We start from the raw sequence: 10,633 nt of genomic DNA, 5'->3' as shown, positions 1-10,633 counted from the left end.
TCTATAAAATTTAATCAAAGAACATGAAACATCTGAAATTAAGGCAAAAACCCTTTAGCATGTTGAGAAGGTTGGTCCCAAAGAATGTACGATTCTATGGGATAGCATTTCTTCAGAATCATATTATTTATTTGATCTTTCTGCGTTTTTATTCGATAATATGGGCATATGTGGTAAGACGCTCAACAATATTTTTTTTACACCCGACTTCATTTTTGTTCGTGGCATTGTTTCATAAACATCTCTATGATTGCGATATGAAAAGCAATAGTGACCTCACTTTTTCTTGGTTCCCTTTATTTTATATATGAGTAAGAAGAGTACAAAGAGTGAAGACCAGCAACCTGTCTACTTGTATCTATATTCATACAACAATTTATTGTTATTATTCAATCATCCAGAAAAGGTGATATCATAACTCTAATCTAACTTGCCCTTATGATTTCTTCCTTCATGGCCAAAGAGAGAGGTGCAAGAGTTGCTTCACTCTCCACCCTGACTCCCGGCATGGCTATTGCTCTGCTACCCACAAAGCCACCTTCTCCAATTTCAATATTTCCGAACTTGACTTCCCCTCCTCCTTCATATATGTGTCCAAATAGTAATGCTTCTCTTCCCACACTACCACCTCTGTGGATCTTCACCATTTCAGGATTCAACAAAGCTCCCATGCTGTCCACATAACTCCCTTGCTCCAAATCCACATCTGAACCCATCAACTTCATTATCACCACAAATATGAAAGTCCCACTTGTCATTTCCATGAAATAATCTCCCACCACTGTTTTAATGCCCTGCCATATTGTGTCCATGAAAATCCGTACGCTCCAAATTCCTATTGATTCCCCTTCTTTCTTCCTCTGCACAAGAACCCATTTCGCTACGACACAACAAAGTGCAGCTATAATCCCAGAAGACACCCACATCAATGGAAGTAACCAATGCAATGGAAGTTTCTTGTCTACCTTCAGATGCACAACACAAGCCAGTGGAAAAAAGGTGGCCAAACCTATGATGTAATAAGGCAGAGCTGTTTGTAATAGTGGTTGACAGAATGTAAGCCAAAAGTTCTGATACCAAGTCCTGTCCAGCGCCGCCTTTTCCTTGCCCCTTTCCTTCAAAGCTGCAGCCACTGGACAGCCAGAGAGATCTACTTTTGTGTCTGATTGTTGAAGGAAGATTTTCCAGGCCTCTGGGAGAGGACTTCCATTTCGCAGATGCTGGCAAATCTCATATATCAGTGAACGGCCATGATCGATTGAAGCACTCTGGGAGACTGATGTAGCTGAAATGACGTCAACCTCGTCACATCGGAGAAAGGGGTTGAATTCCAGTGCTTCAGATTCTTCTTTTGATAGACTTTGGTGGATTTCAATTTCTCCAATGTCTATCAATGGAAACTCAGTCTCGTCCCAGGGTTTGGTGCAGTCAAGTGCGATGTCTTGATCAGCCTCATCTTGTGGAACTGGACGCATTTGAAGCTGAAAAACGTAACGAACACCTCCAGGAGAGTTCACACGACTAAGGAAATCTTCGGCCAAAAACAGCAACGGCCGTTTGTCATCATCGGCTCTTGGAATTGCACCTGTCTCTGGTGGGAGAATTCCAATCGGCTCAACCTTACCAGAATCCTCATTGATTGTTCTATCGTAAGGTCTCAATTTTAATTTCACATACATTTCTTGTCCATCTTTGAATCGGAACAGCCGGCATATGTTTGAGTAATAATGTAGCTCTGAATATGAGTCGGCTAAACGAAGAGAATTCCATACTGCATTACGGATATGAGGTACTTTCTTGACATGCTCTTCTCTTGCAGCAAGTCCACACACAAGCCATGTTGCAAAGTCTGCAATTGTCCTTGCGTAGAATGCATTGCCTGTTTTCAATGTCAAGTCAAGGAGTGGGGTGGAGTCTGATCCATCTGAAAGTATTCTCAATGCTGCTCCGCGGGCGTCGACCCTGGCGTCATCATCGGCACTCAAGCTGTTGCTATGTCTGATGAACACAGGGTAACTCTTCCCAGCAGAGAATATCTTGTGATCAGGTAAACCTTTTATGTTGTCATAAATTTTTAAATGTCCCTTCCCACTAACACCAATTCGATGGAAGTACCTTGTTTTGACTTTCAAAGTTGTAGCAGCTAAATTTGCAGACAGATTGCCAACTATCTTCTTGTATTTCGTGTCCATCTTTTCTATTCTTTCATCCAACATGTGCATAGTATTCTTGATCATGACTGGAGTTCGAGAACCAACATAAACTCCTCCCTTTATGAGCGTTGAGTTCATTGGGGCAACCGAGAGTGCACCAAGAATAACGTCTTCTTGGATCACTGAGCCAGGAAGGACTATACTTTGGCTGCCTATAACAGAATTATCTTGTATTTCAATCTTCCCTCGAGAGAGGCCACCAGTTGAATAGAATCCAGAAATAATCCTGCTGAAGTCACCGAGATGAACACCAGTACGGATATAAATAAGTTCCGGATCCAATACTGGATTGATGGCTCTGATTGAACAATGCTTGCCAATTACTGCTCCTAGAAGGCGCAGGTATATGCAGAAGGCTTCTGTTCCAGACAATAGGTTAGCAAATCTAAGGTGGCTGGCAGTGATAATTCGATGGCAAAGCCAAATCTTTAGGGGGTTTTGCTCCATTTTAGACTTGTTGGTGAGAAGACTTTTCATAACAAATGTGAGGATGCAAAATATAATGCCGTGAAATAAGTACATGGAGGAAAACAAGACGGCAAAGCTAGTTGCATTTGATGGGACTTCAGCAAATATGGTAGCATAAGCAATTACAGTGAATGGCATCCAGTGGAAGGCTCCAACTAAGCAAATAAATGCAAGATGTTGAAGTGAAGGAGAGCTTTGAGATAGCCAAATGTAGAAGTAGTAGACAATAGCTGCAGAAAGTGAGCCCAGAAAGCCAAGTAAGTAGATACCCAAGAAGTGATAAATGGCCACAAGTTCCTGTCTTTCGCCTGCAGTTCTCTGTGGCTTGCTACGCTGATATATATATATTTCAAAGAGGAGCTTATATCAGTATTTTAGCGTAGATAAGAAGTTGGTTATTGCAGAATGTAAGTAGCTATTTGATTGTGCAAAGCCTGAAAGTAGGATAAGAACTACGTATTGAAGTAGGCTTGAAATCCAATATAGAATGGAATTATGTCGAACTGCTTAACTATATGACAACAGAACAAAAAGAGATAAGTAAAAGGTACGTGATGGAAATTGATATTTGATGCAAGAACAACTATAGGATGTGCTGTACCTTTTCAAGATTTCCGATAACTGAAGTGGTTACGATGCCTTCAATCTTTTGAAGAGCTGGAACTTCAACTTCTTCTCCTAAAATGGCACCTTTGTGGATTGAAGCATAAGGTCCCACTGAAGAATTTTGGCCAATTCTAATTGGAAGAAAACTCAAGACTCCATTTTTTACCTCATGGCTTTGAATCAAAGCCCCTTCTGCAATAACAACTCCATCACCAATAGATACCAGAGAGGGGTCAGTGATACCTATGGTATCGAGAATAACCGAGGACCCTATCCTTGCTCCAAACATTTCATACCAGTATTTTAGGAACACGGTTCCTCTTAAATGCACAGCTAGAACTTTAGAAGAAACCTCTTGTGCTTTGTAGAACGCCCACCACTTGACAAAATCCATAGACCAGATGGAGACTTCAGGGGTGAGAGCATAATTTGGTCTTAGAAACGAATTTCCAAGGAATGAGATGCACATGCAAGAAGAAACTATGCAAAGAATCCATGCTAGAGGAGCTAGAGTCAAGGGTAATAGATAATTCATCAAAGGAATGTGATCTGTGAAGGTGTGGAGAATAGGCATGGAACTAATGAAAGCTGAAATTGATAAATAAGCAGGAAAGGCCAGCATCATAGCTACAAGTATGAGAGCAAGAAGTTGGAAAAACCAGATACCGAATCGGCGAGTCCAGGAAATCTTTTCCATCTCAATCAATGCACAAGTTGTTTCAAATGTTGGATTGGCTGTATTTTTTGTTGATTGTGCATGATTCTTGGTCAAAATATTCTCGGAGATACTTGCCAAGTCTGCAATGCAAGTTGCCGTGAAAATATCTACAGCCCCAACTGGCACTCCTAGGAAATTAGAAAGCTTCTGGGCTGCCCTAACCACCAGAATTGAATCAATTCCATATGACAATAAGCTTTCTGTGGCACAAATTTTGTTAATGGGAATATTTGTCAGTTCAGATACCAGCCCTTTCAAAAACTCTTCAATATCCTTATTACTTATTCTGGGACCTGGCTGTACTGAAGGCTGAACAAAAGCTCTTGACAGGTTTGTTAGCTGAGGACGAGGCGTATTTCCCTCCTTACATGTCCCCGTACTGAAGGATCGAAGAAAATTCCTCCTGAGCCTTATTGCTTCTGGTACTACATTAAGAGTTCCATCAACAAACTGTTTTAGGCATTCAAATCTCTTTATTTTTCCTGATGTTGTTTTACTGATGGTCCGAGGCTTAATCAACTTAACTGAAGCAACGCTAACCCCATGTTCTTCTGCCACACGGTTCTGAATTTGGTCAATGATATCCTTAGCAACAGGCTTACCATCCTTAACTTCAGCAATCACAACCAGACCAACTTGGTCAGAACAATCAGGAACTGGAATACCCTTTTCCATCAGGATTTCTTCTGGAACACCAATGACTGCACAACAACCTGGGCGTAGGAGATCAGATGAGCTCTCAACTGTCTTTTCAACATCTGCTGGATAGATGTTTCTTCCTGCTGCAATGATCAGATCCTTTATTCTTCCAGTTATGAATAACTTCCCATCAATTACTCTTCCCAAGTCGCCAGTTCTAGTATATCTCCGTCCATGATGGTTTTGGAGCTCATTTCTGAAAGTATCTTGGCTCAGTTCTTCCCTTCCCCAATATCCAATTCCCGCACTCGGACTACTGATCCAGATCTCTCCTTCCTTTCCATCTTCTTCAAGCTCCGTCCCAGTCCCTGGATTGACTATTCGTATGTCAATATCTGCATTACCTTGATCTACATATCCACAACAAACTCTCCCTTGCCAGTCTATGAAGATGGGAATTCCTTCTCCAAAAGCACAACTCACAAATACACAGTTTTCTGCCAATCCATAACCTGGAGCCATCACCTCTTCAGTTAGGCCAAAAGGGCTAGTGAGCTCAAGAAATTTTTTCAAAGTAGTTTTCCGAATAGGTTCAGCAGCAATCATGAGAAAAACCATGGAAGAAAGGTCATATGTCTGAGCCTTGCCCTTGTTAGCCTCCAATCTTCGAGCCACCAACTCAAAGGCAAAGTTGGGACCTGCACTATGAGTAGCTTTATATGTGCTCATAACATGAAGCCACAAAAGGGGTTTTTTTATAAATGTCATTGGAGAAAAAAGGATTGCAGTTCCACCACTCACAAGAGCAGTGAAAAGTCCACCAATCAGCCCCATGTCATGGTATTGAGGTAGCCAGCTAACAAGTACTGTCCTTGAAGTACTCTTGTATCTTCTGCGCATCAACTTCACGTTATGAATGAGGCCACCATGCGTAATCATGACTCCTTTTGCATCACCTGTTGACCCAGACGTAAATTGCAGAAAGCTAACATCATCTGAGTGAGGTTCAGATTGGTTAGTCATCGCATCTGGAGCCAAATTGGCAAAGTTCTTTATCCAACTATCAGTGTGCGTCCATGGAAGTTTAGGCCACACAGCTGAAGACTTTCCATTTTCTCTCATCAAGCCAATCATATTCTTCACCTTGCCAACTCTAACCGCTGAATGATAACTAAGGGTCGACAGAATTGCGACTGCACCGCATGATTTTGCAATGTATTCGATTTTCAAAAGTGCTTGGCCACCTCTTTGCAAGGGATCAGGTGGAAGAACTGGAACTGGTAAAATCTTAGCTCTTAAGCATCCAAAGAATGCGTCAATGAAGTCGAGGCCAGGAACATATATGAGAAGAACCCGATCCCCTGGTTTTATTGGAGGCTTCGGGTTTGATAGCAGCTTTTGAGCAATGCAAGAAGCATTGAGATGAAGCTCTCTGTAGGTCCGCTGGCCTAACACTGACCCTTCTTCATTAAGCCAAGTATAAAGTATTCTATCTCGAGTGACATGATGTGAACCCCAGTGCCTTAAATACCCATCCAGTGAGTTCAAATCGGGAAACTCCACTCCTGGTAATTCGCCTAACCCCTTAACATCCCTTTCTCGTTTTGATTGTAAGAAAAACATGGGCTGCAGATGCGACATGTTTCAGTTTAGTACAGATAAAAAAAAAAAGACATTTCTTCTTTTGTGTATTCAGCTGACATTCATTATTGGGATCACCTTAGCATAAGAAAACATGGGAGAAGAGTTGTTTGCGAAGTGCTTGCATACGAGTGTCATGGCATATGAAGAATTTCTCTCTGTAAGTTCAAAAGCCATAAGCCCTCCTACGTAATAAGTATTCAATGAACCTTGTAGCTCCAATTCCAATCTCTTGTAGAATCCATCCTCCATATCTGCGCGAAGGCTTCAACAGATCAGCATCTCATCTTGGGAAGTGGAAAATTATTTAGATAACTTTACTTACCTTTGCTACAAACATGGGGGAAATATTTAAATCTTCTTTGCAGTATCACCTTCTTAACTTCTGCCCCCATTTTCTTAACTGTGTTGATTGCCAGCTCAGCCACTTTTGGACCTGTAATGTCGGCTGAGTTACCATAAGACCAGAACAGGAAAATATCAGTGTCTGCGTAGAATCTCTGCATGGCAACCGGGTATCCAATTGTTTCCGGATTGTCCATATGTTCCCCAAAGTAATAAAAACCAAGCGGTAAATGATTTAGGCCTTCTATCTTCAGAACTGTGGTGTAATAGTCAATTGTGTATACTTTACTGAACAGCTCCTTTTCGAGGTGGCTCATATCCATTGTCTCAGCTCCTTCTTCTGCAAATAATATCAATATAGACCTATTTATAAAAGGAAAGACAGAATAGAAAGGAGACATGGTCAAAGAGAGCTGAAAGTAATCCATTCGAAACCTGACGATTTTGTGGTGGAGGACCTGTACGTTCTACCATTTCTAAAAGGAAATGAACCAGAGATGATGATCTTATCAAACTCCAAACTTGTGAGATTTGTGTCACTGTCCATGACATGAAGAGTTACAGTTTTAAAACTCCGTCTGACAGACACAACTTCAGTGTTGCAGTGAACTTTGATTGGAATTGACTCGCTGATCCTCTTCCACAGGCCTCCATACCCACCTTTGAAGCGTCGTATTTTACCTGCCATTGAAGTGCGGGTGAACTCATGCACATAGGCATAAGGCATGTCTTGCAGAAACCCATATCCAGAAGCAGTGTAACCATAAGCCACAGACTTTGGGACAGACGTCAGTCCATGAGCCTCAAGATACGCAGGAGTTAAGTCAGATGCAAATGCACTCACAGCATGGACACCAATGTGTCCTGAATCCTTTGCTTTGTCCTGTACAGAAGAATTCCAATTTCCAACACTAAATAAGTATACTAGGATTCAAAGATTCCAGTCATAGCAGCAGAGGAAACTAACCTGGAGTTCTAAGGTGAGTGAGATAATGGACGTATAATCGTCTGCAACGCCTATGTCTTGATATTCCCCTGAAGTATGAATGAGGGCTAGCTTATGGGAGTCCATCTCTTCCAATTCAGAGCCAGTTTCTTGGGCGAGGTGAAAGATTGTTGGAGCACTATTTGCAGCAAGAACTTGACCTCCCAAATCATATATTTTACCTGTAACAGGGGTGAATGCTAGTTGTTTGTGAACTTGAATCTCATATATTAACAACCATGTCATGATGCATTGAGTATTAAGTAACTTGTACCTTCAATTTCCACAGACTCACACATGCCCCCAACATCCTGATGCTTCTCCAAGACAGTTACATCACTGTAACCAAGCTTGGCCAGTGCATAAGCAGCTGACAAGCCACTTGGACCACCTCCTATGATCCCAATCCTAGTGTTCAAAGGAAGGGAAGGGTGAAGCTTAGAGAACTGATCTTCTAGTGATTTGCATGTATCCATCATCACAGACTATATTCACTTCAGCCACCAAACACCAACTTCTCAAATCAAGCGAGTTTTACATCTCTGTTGAATTACCAACACAACTTGGGCAACATCATGGTATTCATATACACAATGTTCAGCCACCCACAAGCATGGATATGAAATGGTTAGTTGAAAGCTGATGAGGACTGTCGTATTCCGCGAAAAGGGTGATTTAAATAAGTGCCAAATGGGCAAAATAGTTTCATCGATGGTGACGAGTTAAGAATAGAATAATTCCGAATCGCAAGTTTTGTGAGCTACTTTGGACACTCCGAGAATTAAACTCCAAATATTCTGTTTGTGAGTTAAAAATGTTGGTAAAGAACAAATGGAATGAGGGATCGGCAGCGACAAGCACAAGGCGATCATTTGCCCATTTGACGCTGACCCTTTCTCTTTCTTCTGCTTTGTAGTAAATATGTATAAGAGGTATGAGTCTGACGTGCAAGCAATCGGGAAAGGCACAAGTGGAGGAATTTTGTTGAACTACAGTAGTTAGAAGAAACTAGAGAGCGAGAGAATGAGGTGAAGATTAGAATGAGGTGAAGATTAGAATGAGGTGAAGATTATGTTGGGCTGAAGGAGAGAGAATATGGTGGTTAAGAAGACTGCAAGTTTGGGCTTTCGAAGATGGGCCGAATGAGAAGAAGGCAAAGGAAGAAAAACAAACTTGGTAATAAAAAAGTAAAGAATTTATGATTTAAGTTGAAGATTGGTGTGGGAATTAATTGGTTGATTCATTGATTGATTTAGTTTGGGTCTACACAATTTAATTCAACCACTTGTTTTATAAATTTATCAATCACCAACCACATCTCAATTTTCATATTTATTTCATTTCAGCATCCTTGTTTAGCAACTTTCTAATTTATAAAACCAACCAAAAGATACAGATTTAAAATATTTATTTTTTCTTTTTCTCTCCATAATTCATTTAATACTTAATCTCTCTATTTTTCTAATAATAAAAAATAAATATTTTAAATCTGTATCTTTTAGTTATTAAACAACTAATAAGGATTAGAAGACAATTATATTGTGGCGTTCCATTAAATATATATATATATATATCTTTTTTCTGGTCAAACAAAGGCTCCCATAGTGTTAATAGCTTTATTGATTTTAAAGAAAAAAACAATAATAATAATAAAAAAAAAAGGATTAAAAGTCCAAGTTGTTGATCGTCATATATCTAATTATTACGACTAGAGGATGGATCAATTACTTCAGAATTGGATGAAGTTTATAATAAATATAATTTTGAGGAAGTCAATTCAAAGAATAGAAGAGATGAGGAGGCGGAGCGGTCAGCGGAGGGAGGCGGAGCGGTCAGCGGAGGGAGGCGCGCGATGGCTTTGTATTTGAGAACTTCCAAATGTTCACGTAAGAGAATACCCATTTAAACGTTAAAAACAATTGAAGGCCTATTTTATAATATTATAGTTTTAAAGATTCAAATATTCACGTAAGAGAATACCCATTTAAAAATCAAAAACAATTTAAGGAGAAGGGGAGGACATTTGTTGGAAAGAAGGGAGGCTCACTTTTCATTCATAAAAAGCTTTATTTCAGAAGGGAGGCTCTTATCCAAATACCATAATAATAATAATAATAATAATAATAATAATAATAATATTATTATTATTAATAATATTAATAAATATTAATAATAATAATAATAGTGGTGAGCGAGACAAACGGAGAGGAGGCGGATGCAAAGTTTCAACTATTGCACATGTGAGACCAAAGGTACGAGGGACAAACTTTCTCCACCCTTTATTCCTTTTTATTATTATTATTATTTTTTTTTTTTTTAATTTTCCAATACCTTTGTCTCGCTCACCACTATTAATAATAATAATAATAATAATAATAATAATAATATTATTATTATTAATAATATTAATAAATATTAATAATAATAATAATAGTGGTGAGCGAGACAAACGGAGAGGAGGCGGATGCAAAGTTTCAACTATTGCACATGTGAGACCAAAGGTACGAGGGACAAACTTTCTCCACCCTTTATTCCTTTTTATTATTATTATTATTATTTTTTTTTTTAATTTTCCAATACCTTTGTCTTTATTTTTAATATTCCAATACCTCCCTCTCAAAATTCGATAACTATTTTAGTTTATTAACGGAGTTGTGAATAATGGTCTTACTTACTTTCTAATTATTTTTATTTCCTTTAAAATATACATCTTTTTATTGCATAATCTTAATAGCTGCTTTTGTTGGATTCTAAAGCAGCCAGCAATGAATAGATTATTTACTTTTTTTTTTTTTGTTTTCAAGGAAATGATATTATAAATGAATACTTTATACAAGTTGAGAAAGTAGTATACTTTGGAGAATAACTTTGTGGTTTTTTATATGTTGAATGACTATACTAAACATTAAAAAGAACAAGTTGGAAGATTTAATTATGTAGGCAAGTGGCGTTGTTTCAAAAATTGAATCCATTCATTTATTTATGTATCACAAAACTCTATATCTATTCATATTTTCA

General features: G+C 39.0%; 1 protein-coding gene across 1 annotated transcript; it reads right to left on the bottom strand.

Annotated features, from left to right (window-relative positions):
* Positions 1-110: 110 nt before the first annotated feature.
* Positions 111-8,913, bottom strand: LOC111777474 (uncharacterized). Its single transcript, XM_023657097.2, has 7 exons — positions 7,890-8,913; positions 7,598-7,797; positions 7,066-7,513; positions 6,611-6,970; positions 6,364-6,539; positions 3,283-6,270; positions 111-3,014 (listed from the first exon to the last, which is right to left on the bottom strand). Exons 1-7 carry the CDS (start codon positions 8,092-8,094, stop codon positions 426-428), a joined length of 6,966 nt encoding a protein of 2,321 aa, XP_023512865.2. The 5' UTR covers positions 8,095-8,913; the 3' UTR covers positions 111-425.
* Positions 8,914-10,633: the final 1,720 nt, after the last annotated feature.

The sequence above is a fragment of the Cucurbita pepo genome, chromosome 16 (assembly GCF_057944985.1).
Source record: "Cucurbita pepo subsp. pepo isolate OVF chromosome 16, ASM5794498v1, whole genome shotgun sequence".
Classification (NCBI taxonomy): Eukaryota; Viridiplantae; Streptophyta; class Magnoliopsida; order Cucurbitales; family Cucurbitaceae; genus Cucurbita; species Cucurbita pepo.
The sequence above is the reverse complement of the archived record's forward strand: the minus strand, read 5'-3'. Positions and strand labels throughout refer to the sequence as shown.